The following is a 15,874-nucleotide window of genomic DNA, read 5'->3' on the forward strand; positions in this document are numbered from 1 at the left end:
GGGGGGGGGGGGGGGTGAAGGGGTATTTCGGTAAAACATGACGATTTGAATTTCTGCTTCTTATCCGTCTATTACGTCCATCGTTCGTTACGCTGCGGTTGCATAAGCTCTCGATGCTTTGTTGATTTTTCCTCTACTTGTCTCTACCCCCTCCTGCCCACGTTTCACGACTATTATTTTAGGTCGACGACGTTATTTTCTTGGGACGCGTGCCAATATTTTTGATATTACGCAACCAGGTAGTCCGCCTTAAACTCAGGCTCTTTTTCGATTTAATATTTGTCCCTGTGTTTGCGGTACTTCTGTCGCGCGTCAGAGTGCGCACGTGCGTGCGGGCCGATTCTTGGTACAGTCGGTCGGAAGCTGTCATCGTAAACAGTCTTCGACAGCTGTTAATGTGCTTTGATGGATTTGATTCGATGACAGGGGTGGATTTTGGGGGACTTTTCTCTCTCTCTCTCTCTGCCCGTCCCTCCGGGGGTCGCATCGGGTCTCAAAAAAAAAAAAAAAAAAAAAAAAAAAAAAAAAAAAAAAAAAAAAAAAAAAAAAAAAAAAAAAAAAAAAAAAAAAAAAAAAAAAAAAAAAAAAAAAAAAAAAAAAAAAAAACGAAAGCCTTAGGGCTCGATTGCTGCTCGATTGCGTATGAATGTGACGCGATTTTCCACGCTCTTCGAAAATAACGCCTCTGCCAGAGCGACGAGCCCCTCGATAACATCGACAGGTTCAAAGGGCTCGAGGGTTTGGGCCTTCGATTTACGTTTGAAGAGCGTGCGACGTCCGTCCGACTGGGTTCGCAACGATGGCCGCCCAGGTCACTCGACAATGTCTCTTTGCTACAGGATCCTTTCGACCTCTTCCGCCACTTTTCATACCTAATTATTCATTAAACGATACTTCAAACTGTTTTGGACTTTTGACATAGACGTGTTGTAATTGCTCGAGCATACGTAACGTATACGTAAACATTACGTACGTAAGACGTAATACGCTCGGCGTCTAGTCTCGAGCCGGACAATACGTAATTCTACCGTGCGTGAAAACCCATTTACGTCCAAGGGACAGTCCACGTAATGTTCCTTGAAAATTCAACTAACTAATAGTGATTTTACGGTCGAACGTCACAATCCGCAATTAGTGTCTTGCGTGAGAAGGACGGCTCAATTGAGACGTCAGATCCGGCCGAGGTCTCCCCCCGTCACTTTCCCCCAAAAGGATCCTTTCAATTTGGCTCACGAATTAGGACGCGGCTCTTTAATAACGCTTAGCGAATGGAATCCTCCGAGCTGTAATCTCGCGGAAAGCTGAGGAGCAGATCGACTTTTCGTGACGTAGCCACATATGGTAGTCCGACCCTCCGAAGTAACGTATCTCGTATACCTGGCCTTGAGGGCGAAAGAGGGAGGCGAGTCGGAGCCATTTCCGAAATTGCACCACCTGATCCTCGAAGCTGACAAAATTTTAAGTAATCCGATACGTGTACTTACCAGCCTTGAAAACCGAACGGAACGCGTTTCCTGCACGTGACCTGGACACCGGTGAAGTTTTGGCACGGCAATGGATATAATGATAGGTGTTGTTTCTAAAAATACTGGGCGGGGTTGATTGTCCCATGTAAAATAACAGAGGTACACGTAATGGCAGGGCTGCCGCTTAAGGGTAGATACCAGTGAGCGTCGTCCTGTACTTATTCAAAAGAAACGGCACTAGGAATACACCCTCGTCCTCGACAGTTAGACTCTCCGTCGGCGGGGTTGGGCATTGACTGCTATAGGTATAAGTATATATATGGGCAATAGGGATACTTGTAGTTATACTTTGGTATATACAGGGAATCGGAGTTGGTTATTTTGTTTTTCTTAAGGGCAGCTGTCTGCCCGACTGTCTCTCTGTCTGTTCGTTCGTCAGTCGGGACAATGGGACACGTGCCAGCTCCGGGACAAAGGAGCCCAACAGCTGAGCCCGAACCTAAACCCCAAAGGATCCGCAGACTCTGGCCACGAGTAACAGCTGATGTTTTGGCTAATTCTACTCCGGACAGGAAGCGTCCGATTAACCGGAAGCTGCCGTGGAAATTCCTGGGAGAGGCACAGGCCGATCCCTCTACAATTGCAATTTCGTATTTCCGAGTGGCAACTGGACTGACTGGATATGAGGATGAGAAGGGGGGCGCCATGGAAGGGATGGAATTTAATATCAGATTGGAATGGACGCCCGGCAACTAAAACGACGCCGTCGAGACAGCGGTGAAATTATCGAGCGTCCACAGCGACTGATTTCCTGTTTATATTAATGCGCAGCGTTGTAACCTGTTATTAGTACGGTCGAAGAAATCGCTGCTACGCCGGGTGATGTGATAGCATAATTACGAGAAAGTAAGAAGCCGTGTATTGTGTAGTGGACGTCGAGGGGCGTCGGTGGGCGATTGGGTCTTAGCCTCATGAATAGCGACGTCGTGTATCACTTAGCGTCGCTCGTTTACACGAGACCGAGAATTACGATAATTTCGGTAGTTGGTGGGAAAAGTTGAAGTTTGACCATAGCTAATTGAGAGAACCTGAGGTATAGAAAAAATCGAGAACAGGTAAATTCGCCTTTATGTATTTGAGTATCGATGAGATTGTTACGTCACGCGTTCGAGAGAAAAGCTTCTTCCAGCATTCGGTTGGAATCTCTGGTGATTAGCGACGTGCTAAGTACCAAAATGATCGTGAATGTTAATTAACTCCCTGGTAATTTAGTTCCGTTTGACCTGACGTCTTAATTACCCTGGGGAATTTAGGTAGCGCCATAGCTAAATCGTCGAACAGCAGCCCAGGCGTCTTTCCATTCATTCAAATTATAGAGACCCAACAGTCAGATTTGGCTCGGAGGTACTTTGGGTCGTCCGATATTAATACCTCCGACATTTGCGTACCTGGAAGCCCCACAGCCTGTACATGATTATTTCAGGGAGGGATCGTGCCCATAGTCCCGAAGGATGATCGCTAGAGTGAATTGAATGGAGGAACCTGAGGGGAGTCATGGAGTGAAGGAGTCACTAATGATAACCAGTCGACTGAACTCGGCCGATTATTGCCTCGACGTCAGTGGCAGGAGCTGTCCTAATAACATACTGACACGGTCAGCCAGTCATTATAGTCGTTAGCAACGAGACGCTAGTTCATTCTGGGTCCCCGGTGTGGCTCTCGTTTGGGACCAGGCCCAAAGTCTCGGAGCCACGGGACCATGACACACGATGGCTTGGCGAAAATGATTGCCAATCACTGGGTAGAAGGGAACTTGATTTTAACAAGCCTTCCGGCATTTAGCTTTGGCTGCTCTGCGTGACACTGTTTATTGCGATAGGATAATAGGACAGTGGCCTTTAGGTAATATACTGTATACGTGGCTATTCAATGATTGAATACGTATATATGTACACTATCAAGAAATCATTCGCAGTCGAGTCATCGGATAACGACCGCTAACGATCTGAAAATGTCAGCGCGGATTCCTTTGGCTTGCTCGTTTCTCCGCGGCTGCGCTGGAGTCGAGTAATAGGTTGGCGGGATGATGACTCCTCAGCATCCTCGCCGCCTTCCCACCTTCGTGTCCTTTTAATCCTTGCCGTAATGGCAAACCTGACGATTCGCAACAGGTTATCGGCACCTGGTCCACGTGTCTCGTAGATTGACTTTTTTTTGAGAACAACTGCCTTGGAGTTACTCTTACGTCACGTTCGTCTGTTACGTTTGCACCGTGTAATGTGTACTCGTCCGTGGAGCTCCGTGGAGCAGTTCTACATTCTCGGCTGGACCACTGGGTTCCAGAGTTTGTAGACTCGTAACGCTCGGAAAGATTTTTCTTTTCGAACGAAAATACTTATCGATGATCGGTAGGGTCATTCTTTTTTTTTTTTTTTTTCTTTTTTTCTTGCACCCAATTTTCTGATACAAAAGGAGGAGAAAAGCTTGTTTGAACGATTGGAATGATTTGTACAGTCGAATTCAATGAGTGCGTCAATCCGATACTCTTATCGCGTCCCTCCTGATAAGATGAAATTGACGATGTCGACCGTGCGATATCGTGACCCCCCGTAAGGGTCGGCCTGCGTTCGCTGCGAGAAATCACGAGTCCCTGAGAATGCCGCACGGTCGAGTGCCAGGTTAAGCCTGTAGAAAGCGAAGGGAGGCTTAACACGCTATTTCCAGGCTCATAATCCTCCCATTCGTGAGGAAGGGTAGAAAGGCAGTCAGCCATTCAGCCATTCAGCCAGTCGGCCTACGGGGATGCCATCCTGACGGGCAAGTGCTTCCTTCGCGTTAGAATTTGCCGAAACTCGAGCGGCTACAGGTTACAGTTAAAAAGCATCGCGAAGTATGTATATCAGCGTATGGGAGCTGAATAAAAGTTACAAGTTTCTTGACAGAGAACAGTTTTCCTCTCGGTTAGGGGTAAAAGTTAAGGATGCTGCTGTCGAAAGCATCGAAAGTATCGCGGGAGTTACGAGGAATCGAACAACTATTCGATTAATAGTAAAGTTTTGCTGAAAAGTTGAGATCGCTCCGAGGTTGAAGATTGAGGTTGGTAGGGTGGCTCAATGGGAAACGGTTTAGGACGTGGATACGTGGAGACGCGATTGAAAGCAGATCCCCTGTTTTGTTAAAACTCGAAAAGTTCATTCTAGTCGATCGTCCCTTGTCCCGTATCTTCTCTTATCGTCCTACCTCGAAATAACAAGGTAAGAGATCGTTCTCTGTTGTTTAGAGTTTGAAGAAATAAAATATTTCGAGATCCATGACCACCGGTATCAGTTACAATATAATTAAGCTCGTTAATTCCAGGGCTTAAAGAGTATTCACGATAACGCACGCACGCTGCGCTCGTTTCTTGAGTAAATTAACAACGCCATACACATTGCTGCTGAGTTTGTTTGGCAAAGAACAGCACACGCTAAAATACGGCGTGACGCGCATCATCCGGCACGTAGCTCGGTGGAAACACCTGAGCACAGAGTATACGTATAAATTGGATTGAATGCATTAATTAATATTTTCAAATCCCAGGGCCGGAGGTATCCTGGAGGTAGATAAGAAATCGTAAAGCTTGTTTTGTCATCGCCAATTGGTTTGACAAAATATAATAAAAGTTATCAGAAACTATATAGGTGGATATTCGAGACAGCTCGATAACCCGATAACTCGATAGACCGATAGAACCAAAATGCTCGCGGCACTCGATCGACCCAGAATTACAGCAGCAGCCGGAGCGCCGATAGGAGGAGGAGATGGCGTGTCGTGCTGGCCGCAACTTGGCCATAGACACGTATCAAGACACGCGAAACCCGATATCCTAGATGGACGTAACACAAGAACTTGTGCAAAACCGTAGCTCCTTGTTGGCTCGAAGTGGCGTTTGGTCGGGTGCCACGGGGATGGAGCGGGGGTGGCTCGGAGATGTCAGGAGTGCACGAGATGACCGATAATAAAAACGGGGAACGGTCGGCCAGGAACTGGGAATGGGTTTCGGCATTTAACTCGAGGGAATTATTAAATTTTAATGAACCCTTATCGGGACTCGCGATCGTTTACGAGGACGGAAAAGGGTCCCTTTCATAAATTTAGTCGGGATACGATCTTTCCTTCTGGCTTGATCCTCTCCTATCCGGTGGGGATATACACAGCGTGCAGCACAGCCTTTTCAGAGGATATATTATCTTTCTCTTACTCTAACTTTTTTTTTACATTTTTTTTTGCCACGTTTCACCCTCCCTGGACCACCGTGGCCAATTTGCTGGCGTGTCGCGTGCTCTTATCGCGCCTTCGGTCACAATTGTATTATTCGCTTAGCGGTACAGCTGCGACTCGAGGGGCAACTCGCTAATAAGACGGCGCACTGCATCCCTTTATTGCATCGGGATCTAGCATTGCTAATTGGCAATTTCCTAACGAAGAACGACTATCCTCTCACCTTCGTATTTCATGCTCACCCTATATTCTCCTCTTCGTTACAGCCGTTCTATGTTTGATCCCCCTGCTATTCCTATGCTGTAATATACATTGTGTCTCTGTCGAGTACACTCTCGATTCCATTGACCTTCGTTTGGATGAGTTCAAGGCGCGATGGACCATAGGTCAGATGCGTAGGATATGGGGGTCGTGAATCGTAAGTTATTACTCTTCCACTTGTTCCTACAGAGCAGCATTAATCGAAGTCTCCTCGTTCGATTCTCCAATCAGAACGTGCACAATGTCTTTTCTCTGCTGTACCATAGTATACATGTATATCCATTACGTCCTCTACTCGATAGAATCAACAGTCCCAAACGTTAGTTCTATTCTCATTCTATTAGAGATCCCGTGGCAAGTACCAAGATCAGATTCCGAGATTTTTTCCTTTTTAATTTTCATTTTAAATTCTACTCCGAATCGACTCTCCCTGTACGTGTTTACCTATAACGTATATACTTTTATCCTCCGATCTGTACAGCATCCTATATACCGTCTGACACTTGCACTGTACTTGTTTTTATCTCTTCGATTCCTCTCCTCTCACCCCTGTCCTCTTTCTCTTCCTTTCTCCCGTCCTCATCGTCAGAGTGGAATCCCTTGTTACCCAGGATTCCCAGACGCTGGTACATGCACGCTCCGGAGGCTGCTCCTGCCTCGCTGAAAATCCGATATGACTTTTTCTTGTACGATGGGACACACCATCGCATATGGGGATCATTCATATGTGAATATAAATATATATATATTGTATATACTCGTGCACTTTTCCAAAGTAACCGTACGCATCGTATATCTATATTCTTGGCACAATGTAACCCACGTACGTCTCGCAGATCGAGAACTGAACGATACCATTTCGTATGCAAACTCTTACGGTATCGGAAGGCGAGTGGATTTGCAGAATTTTTCCCGATCTCAGGATCATACTGGGAATATCTATATTCTCTGTGGTATTCGGAAGTAGTGTCGAGCACCCCTATATATCCCTACCAGGAAAATCTCAGGGATACATTTATTGTAAGGGAGGCTCCTACTGCGTAATCAGAACCGGATGTCCCTGTAGAATCGTCGGTATCAGCCTTGGTCAATGTTCTTAGGGTGGGGGGTATCTCTAAAGGATCCAGCATCTGCGTTGACCATGTGCTGGATCTTTTGGAAAGTGATGCAATTATACGTGCAATACGTGAATAGAAGCGACGACAAGTAGAGTCTGCAAACGAGTAGTCAAGTAAACACGAGGACACGTGCCGACCTATGCGCGTCGCGCAGACGCTGAGCGAGACGGAAGAGGGAAATTCAAAGAATGCCTGCACTCCTGCGCCGCGTACGTACGAAGACTTCCAATTTATCGGAATGTCTAGATAGGGGTGAGTTTCTACAGTCGTCGGTGGTTTCGTTGAGGGAACTCCTGCTGCTGCTCGCGGTTAGTGGCCGTGGATTGGACTAAGGGTGGTACAGGGTGTAGCTAACACACCCTGCAGCTATTCTGATCCCTTCTTGGTGGTAAAAGACATGCAAACTGTCGCATCCACCTTATGGTCTCATCCTTGTCTCTCGAAGGTCTTTGCGGGAAAAGGACCATCAGGAGGAAAATGTATAGTAGTGCCATCTCTCTTCTTTTTTTATCTATAATGTACGTCTATCTGCGCGATGGCTGTCTCCTTCTTTCGTCGAATTTCAAAGTCAGAGTCCTATTGGGTAAAACGGGTTAACAATGTTTTTGACTTTGAATCTTGGTTGCTAAGGGTTGCCTTTATCGTTGCTTATCGAAATTCTTATTTGTTCTTTATTATGTACTTTTCATTGCTTATTGCAAGTGCTGTCTCACTTAATTATCGTTCGCGATCACCATAATCAGGATGTAAGATTTAGTGGGTCCATTTATCAATGGCATGATGGTTATCCGTGTGAAGTTAACACGTGGCTGTAGGTTACTCATAGGAGGGAAGCAGAGGTCCCTGGTGCACTCGGGCAATTTCGAGGAAACGATTAGCACGCGATTAGCCATAGCTGCGTTTCGTGACGTTTCCAGTGACGCCAGCCAGGATGTGTCTGGCTCGATGCTTTTCATTGACGTGCAATCGCGTTTTCCACGCGATACGTTTCATTTCGGTGAATAAAAGGAAAATTCCGGTCGTTCGGATGTCGAATGAGAATATAAGGCGGCGGAGTGGGAGGGGGGGAGGGTGGGGGAGGACATTCGTCGTGACGCAACGAGCCGGGAAAGTAATGCCAAGTAGGTAGGTAGTAGGAATGTACAGGACAGGACGAACGTATATTCCTATTTATCCGGGCAGAGGTGGGAGACGCAAGAGCCGGGTTGTATTGGTGCGTCCCTGAACTCGTGGGCTGTGTAAGAGCCGATTTAACGGCGAGTAGAGCGAGTAGAAGCAGCCCGATAGGTAGTCGAATTCTCGCTCGAACGCACCCTCACTAAAGGTAAAGCCTTCATTCCCCGGGGGGTGCCTCTCCCGGAATTCCTCCTTTTTAATCCGCAATGCAGACGGTCCAGGATTCCCTGAGCTTCTTCGGGTAAGGAAGAAAGAGGTCCCTGCTGCGAAATAACATGCCAGACTCCTAAGTATCTCCTGGGCGAAGGAGGAATCGTCGATCGCGAAGGGAGAAGATCTTGCCGGGGGTTGATTGAGACCCCGAGGGTTGGCTGCTGGAGCGTGCCTCGGGACAAGGTTCAGAACCTCCGTCCTTATCCTCCTCGTCGTCTAGCCAGCCATCACCCACCCGTCACACAGGACTGCGTCTTCCAGCATCCAGGGGCCCTCGAGGATGCGCTGCAGCACCAGTTGCAAACGTAATGAGGAAGAGTCTTTCGAGTCCTTGGCGTTTTAACACTCCTCGCTCCGCTGCCTCCCTGCAGCCCCTATATCTTGAGGGTCGTGAATAATACGCGAGGGCTGAGACTCCGTGTCTCGCGGTTGCTTCAATGAATCTAGCTGAGATATCTTGATGCTCGTAATTCTTGAGAGAGGAGACGAGAGAGAGAATTGGATCGAAATTGAAAATGAGAATGGTGCCCTCTATACCTATACTATGGCATTATACCGTGGCTGTTGGATAAGCGCAGAAGCGCTAGGGTGTACCGTGCGACCCCCATGACCCTTCAGAATGATGCTACGTATACACCCGGCAGCCACCACCGTCGCCACGACCATCATAGCTCTCACCGGACCGACACTGCCAGACTCGCTTAATACCCCGGGGCAAAATTCGCAAAATGCTCGGCAGCTGTTTCTGCCCTTAACCGTGCCGTTTTCTCGCCTCTTATTTTTTTTTTCCCACCGAGCTCCCCACCCTTGACGCTAAGGGCGCGCGAGGGCGCGGACACATCTTGTCAGCGACACGACTCGGCGACATTTCCACATTCCCACCGAGCCTTGAGAAACTTTAGGACTCGCCAATGGAAGATGTATGATAATACATTTTCAGACTGCGTAGCCGCCTCCTGCCTTATTCGCCGACCCGCTAAAAGGATCGACAGAGAGAAGGACCTTAAAGAGGGTAAAAGACCTTCTTGCAAAAATTCATTTAGGATTACAGTTTCTTCTTTTTCATTATTCGTGCGTCTCTACCCTGATAACGGTCTTGGCTTACCTATCGCATCTGGCATCTAATTTCGAAACTAGAATTGGAAGAATTCGGAGACGTGCCGAGGCAGCACGCTGTGACGTCGCGACGCCTCATCCCAGCCGGTACCCAGATAACCCGGTACAACGTCGTCTACGTGACTAGGAGCAAGCTCAGTCTGACCAAGCCTCTCGGTCTCTCTTGGCCATTGAATATATATATATATATATATATCATGCGCTTCCCACCAGAGACCATTTCGAAAAACGATTCAGCCTTGCTCGCCGATCCGAGGTCAGAAGTCAGATAGCTGTAGGTGCAATAAAGTCAACGGAAAATCCCACGTTAACCCAGAATAAAAACTGCGCAATTTTCTTAGCTCGAGTCTCTGGTCGTTTTGTACGTGTCACTAACAATAAGATGGCCGACCGGATGTGTCTTGACAGCGTAACGACGGGTAGCACGAGACCTCGTAAATGGTGGAAGCGTTGACAGACCAATCGTTTACCAGACTGACAAAGTCAGGGCAGGAAGACCGAGAGACAGAGGTGTGTGTGTGTGTCCGTAATTAAAAGCTAAAGAATGAGAAAATATAGGGTGACACGGATAAGGACAGAGAGAGAGAGAGGGGGGGGGGGAGAGATAGAGAGAGAATAGGAGAGAATGAAACGTAGAGACATTCGCCGCGGGCAATTAATTATTCGTCGAGTGTTACGACGGGCAGCGTCGCGACGGCTGCTCCTCCTGCAGCATCTACTGTACCAAGGTTCACGAAATTCTAGATATTCTTAGGCCGCCAAAAATTCGAGTCGCCTTTTTCGCTTGATTCAGTCGTGACTGCTGGGAAAGAGCAACGACGGGTTCACCGGTTATGGGTGCAGATAATGAAAGCGATAGAGAGGAAGATATTACTCGGAGAAGGAATGGGAGATCCTGAAGGGTGATAATTAGGGGAGTGCAGAGCCGGCGAACAGTCCCAAAGACCTCGTGACGGCTTTACGGAGCCGTTCCTCGCCTCCGGGCTACGAGACCTAATTAATGGTTGCGCAATTCATTGACTAGGAAGGGAAGCAGGCCCATCGGTCAGAAGTGCCTTCGGAGCGAAAGAACAGAAAAAGAATGTATGGAAGAAGGGGGGGAGTCCAGGGAGAATAAAAGGGGGGCCTCTGGGAACCATAAACAGGTGTTCCGAAAAGGAGAGGAACCTGTCGACTGCTGTTGTAATGATAAAAAGGAAAATAAAAATGAACTGCCTGCATATGTACCCCGCTCATCGATCGTTCGACGCACTCGGTTCCTTTTTGTAAATATACCGTGTGTTTCCGGATTCAGCCAATATTTGGAAGTTCTTCAGAAATTTCGTTTGGGCGTCACCCTTAACCTTTCCGTCTGCTAGAACATTCACCTTTCCTCCCGTTTGATCCAGTTTACAGAGCGGCGACGCTCTCAGGATAAAAAGCTCTCGGTCACGTTACCGACCTTTCCACTGTACTCGCTTTTGCGTATCTGTCACGTTTAACATTCGCAATAACTCCGGTTCCAATAATCTTCGCAACGACGAACAAACAAGAGTAGCGGTTACGTTTTGCCTAAGCGACACGAGACACGGCGTGTCTATACATTTCATTTTTATCTCGAAGGAAGTTCGTTTAGGGATTTTAACTCGACTCGATATAAATTCCACTTTCCACTATGCTACATATATAGCTCCTGGCCGTTCCGTCATTCAGTACCGATTCGCTCCATTACGATTCTCTTTCCCTTTTGTCCTTATACGATACGCTTATCCCTTGAATTTCTGTCGTGCAGTTCAAATCATGTTCCCCGGCGTTTCGAGTTCTCGAGCACGACTTTGATATTCAGAGCTGCCTGGAGATGATCTCGAGGTGATATTTTAATGGCGGAGCATCAGCAGGGCTTGCATCGTGCACTCTTGTGAAATATCCCGTACATCTTGGACGCAGTGATTTATGAGAATCGATAGATGATATTCGCGGTACCATTGACTCTCCTTATCTGCTGGTTCTACCTTAAATTCAGTAGTGGTGGGCGGGAGGTGGCAGGGGAAGGAGTTATAAATTTTCTTTATTCTCTTTTATATCCTTACCCGTCCGCTTTCGAATCTCTTCTTTATCTTGGCTAACAGGCAAGAACTGTTTTTTTTTTGGCATAGACATTTTTCTTTCTTGGTCCTTTTTTTTTTACCGGTTAAGATTCTCGTCCCTGCCGAGATAGAAAAACGATAAGAATTCGTTAACGTGAATTTCCGAGGACGTCGTCGATTTCGACCAGAGGTAGAAGGGAAGATTGAAGGAAAGCCAGAGCGTCCCGACGCTGACCAGCGTCCTTATCTCGCGAGACGACAGTATCCGAGACACGTATCCAGGGTGAAAACGGAAAGAAATAGAAAATAAACGGTGAGAGACAAGCCGTTTAGGAACGTCTTCCTTCAGGATCTCTATCTCGGGACGTATCTGGTGCGAGTCGGACCTGCCAGAAGGAAGGACCTGTCCTCCTGTCTGTATCCCGTGACGTCACGGCGCACCCTCTTTACCGAACATAAAAGCTCATCCTTTAATTCCACTTCCTATAACCAGCTCCAGCAGGAGGTATCCCAGCCGGTCTCCGGTATCCCCAGAGCTTCCAATAATATTTTTTGCCACTTCGGGAAGCCTCTTCCCTCTTCATCCTCCACTTCATCCGACGTCTCCAACTATCGACAAAGTCGCCATCTTCAAGGTGCTCGGATCTAGTACTATCACTTTGTATGTAGAGGTGCTAGATAGGACCTGCGCTGGTTTGAAGTGCATAGGCAGCTCGTCGGCTGGTGCGACGTAGCTGTCGCCGTTGCACCAGCTTCTCTCGATCATCCTCGTCTTCATCGACCTTTTTTTTTCGAGATCCGCTCTTTGCTCCTCTTCCTGTCGTCTCTTTTGGCTCTGATTCCTTTTCTTCATTTTTTTCATCTTCCCTTCAACTCCTCTTCTCTCTCTCTCGCTCTCGTTCGCGAAACCTGTTGGTCGGCCGAGTTTACGCGCCAGCGGCGAGTAGCAGATTTTATTGCATTTTATGACGTTTAGTCAAGCGTGTGAGATAAATCAATGTCGTGCTCAACCCGCCGCGGTTCCCGGGCATTTCGCTGCGGCGACGCTGCGTTTCTCGTAGGCGCTTCACGCACGATAGCACCGCGTGGACAGTTTATTACACGGCTGCGCGACAACCGGCTTGCTGTTAAATACTAATGGAATTTAGTGTTTCCTGCGTAATTATGAATGGGCCTTAGGGGCCCGATTCCAGCTGTACACGTGTTCGGCGGCCGCAGCCGCGCAACCGTTCAGGAAGTAGAAGCTAAGATGATAGAAGCTTTGAGAATGGGTTGTAAAGAAGTTTCAGGCTTCGAAAATGCAATGAGGATCATTCGGGTGACCAAGCAGATAAGGCACGCTCTGTGCTGCTATACACCGGGACGCTTTAACGGTGGATGACCTTCGCCCTCGACTTTTCCTCACACAATTGACCTGACCCCCCTCCCCGTCTTCAGACTTTACTCTCGAGACGATCTGCAGATACGTTTTTACGAATTCTCGGGGAGGCACGGGAGTTTTCCTCGCAACTTCGACTAAAATTATTTTTTTTTTTGTGTTTCAGGTAAGAGGACTTTGATTTCTTGGAAATAAAGAGTACCGTACCATGGCACAGGAGATACTGTATATAGTCTACTACGGTGTGCTGCAATGTCAGATCAGGTAAGGTCGGATAGAATTTAAGACTAGAGGCAAAGCCAATTGGTCTTCATAAATTGGCATCCAGGATCAGTCGACCTGAACGTAGTCTCGAGTAGCGTCTAAGGGCCTTTAAAGTCCTTGACCGATTCGATAGAGAGTGCAGCAGACGAAAGAAGGAAGATGCTGAGTGCATATTAGAGCCCCGGGTGCATACGGCAGTGCAAGTGCAGGAGACAGCGGCAACGACCGACTTCAAGGCAGCAAACCAAGTCGCTGCTTATGTAAGTCACGAGAAGGCCTTCTTACGCTATGGACTACCAAGAAAGATAGAACAGAAAAAGAAAGAAAAAACAAGTTGAGCAAAAAAAAAAAAGAGCTCCCGTGGAAACATTAGCACTTTTCGCATTAGCGAGTGCATTTGAGTTTCTGCACGGCGACGAATCCCCTATTATCCGTCGTATTAAAACGGAGTTCACAGAGAAACCGGCGTTTGCCCGAAGAATTTTTATTCGCACTAAGTCGTCGGTGAGAATTTGCAAACTCTTGCTGAAAATAGCAATGGCTTCGTTCGCGAGGAACGAGTTTTCGCGATAATCGCTGAAAAATACATTAGCATCCTCATTGGATGCACTCCTTCGAAGGAAATGCACAGCTGCGACATGTTTATCTGATTACAGTTGAAGCTTTGCTTCCTCTTGATGCTAATTTGAAAATTGCATTTTCAAATTTGCAAACTCTCACCGATCTCCGCGTAGACTCTGGTTCTTATCTATCCCTAACGAGAGTCACTCGGTGTATCTCTCTCGTTAATTTTCTCATACGCGTTTACTATCAATAATTTCTTAATCACTTCGATTTCCTTGGTCGATAACGCTTAAGTCTTCCTAACTGCGTATTCGCAATCCAGTTTGCTAATTACGTACCTAATCACAGTTATACACATGCTAGATAGATATATGTATATATATATATATGCTGTACGATTGAAATTCTACTCCGAACATATAGGAATTCATTGAAACGTTATCACGTTCTCTTTCACCATCGGGCTATATATGTAAACAGTAATACGTATAGGCACAACGTAAATTTCTCATTAAGCTCTGTAATTAAAGTCTCTGGAGACTTTGCTATTTCGAATTAATTACTCAGTCACGAGTATGACTGTCTTTTGAAATTGTATATTTACATATTGATTTTGTCCTCACAAAGGACACTCTTCGTACGTCACACGCGTGAATCCGATTTTTATGAAATTGTTCCGGTACTTGTACAGCTGGTAGAAAATCGCCAGCTGCACACGAGATACACTTCCAAAACGAGATCTCACATTGATCCATAAGCACACATCGAAATTTTTCCTCGACTGTACACGTCTACGTGACCCGAGGCTAATATTCCTATTATTAGGAATAGGTACCAACAGCTATAGACAGCATATCCCTGAGGTTCCCTGGAGTAGCTTTTCCTCGGTCGGTAATACCAGTTCAGGGATTTTTATTAGCCTCCTTGGTCGTTAGGCGTCGGGCGTATCGGGATCTCGATTGTGATCTTGAATCCAGCCGTGGCGGAGCGTCCCGACGTCATGCTGGATATTTATATGCAAATACCTTTCTTATAGTCGATGAAGTAAAGACCAAGTACTCTACTGGCTGAGTTATAGCGAGGGGAGAGTCTCTCTCTCTCTCGAAATAAAGACACGAGGAGAGGGAAGAGAATCGAGGGAGGAAGCGGATTCATTATACGAAATAAGAAAATCAAACTAAAAGCGTTTATCGTTTGAGTCCGTAATTTGTCAATTTGTTTTTTTTAACATGTTCCTTTAACTTATAATTCTGGATATGTGTTATTCTAATAGTGGGTAAGAAATTAGTAGTTGCTCGGGGCTACCTACGGTCACATATGTAGACAGGTGCGCGTGCTTCGTGCGGGATTCGAGATTGTATTGGTTGTCGGTTAGGTTAGGTTTCTTAGGGGCGGAGGGAGACGAGATTCTTTGCCATTCTCCCTCTCTCTCTTTCTCTCTGGTCAATTCTCTTCTCATGCTTACTTGCAGCTTCCACTCATCCCCATGGCGCGGCTATCGGCTTTGGCTTGAAAATTAACGCCGCTCCTTCTGGACCCGCCCGTAGATTTATCTGGCGTGTGTGTTATTAGCGGCTACTGAGAAACGGAATGTATTGGTCGTTCGCAAAAATTAATACGCAAGAGGCGTATCGTGAGATTCGCATAAGGGAAACAGGATCAGTTCGTGACCGTTTACAGATTTTTCTCGATACTCTATATGGGAGTATAGCTATATTTTGAAATTCTTCGTTTTTTTTTATTTATTTCTATATTTTTTTATATAGATTTCTATACGGATTAGATATTGCACAGTAGTTCTAATCGAGTCTTCCAATCTCTCGGCAGCATCCCATATATTATCGTTCTGGACCTCTTTCTTATCGGTGGGTCTTTCAGCTGTAGGAACCGATCGGCAATCTTAAAGTTGTCAGGCGCATATACCTGGTGGCCTAATAGAATTTCAATGTCGTTAACTGGAGTAACTGGGCGTGAGGTAGGGAGTGGTGGGGG

At 46.7% G+C, this 15,874-nt stretch overlaps 1 protein-coding gene across 4 annotated transcripts in view; it reads left to right on the forward strand.

Moving 5' to 3' along the window:
* LOC107268204 (headcase protein) overlaps positions 1–15,874 on the forward strand; it is a 131,330-nt gene that overhangs the window by 54,869 nt on the left and 60,587 nt on the right. Inside the window, exon 1 of one of the 4 annotated variants that reach the window (XM_025085526.1) lies at positions 13,292–13,318. The exons of the other annotated variants lie outside the window; for them this stretch is intronic. Coding sequence (XP_024941294.1) covers positions 13,307–13,318 — 12 coding nt within the window. The 5' untranslated portion in view covers positions 13,292–13,306. Of the gene's footprint in view, positions 1–13,291; positions 13,319–15,874 lie in introns of those variants that run through there. 4 annotated transcript variants of the gene reach the window in all.

The sequence above is a fragment of the Cephus cinctus genome, unplaced genomic scaffold (genome assembly GCF_000341935.2).
Source record: "Cephus cinctus unplaced genomic scaffold, Ccin1 Ccin1_scaffold0494, whole genome shotgun sequence".
Classification (NCBI taxonomy): Eukaryota; Metazoa; Arthropoda; class Insecta; order Hymenoptera; family Cephidae; genus Cephus; species Cephus cinctus.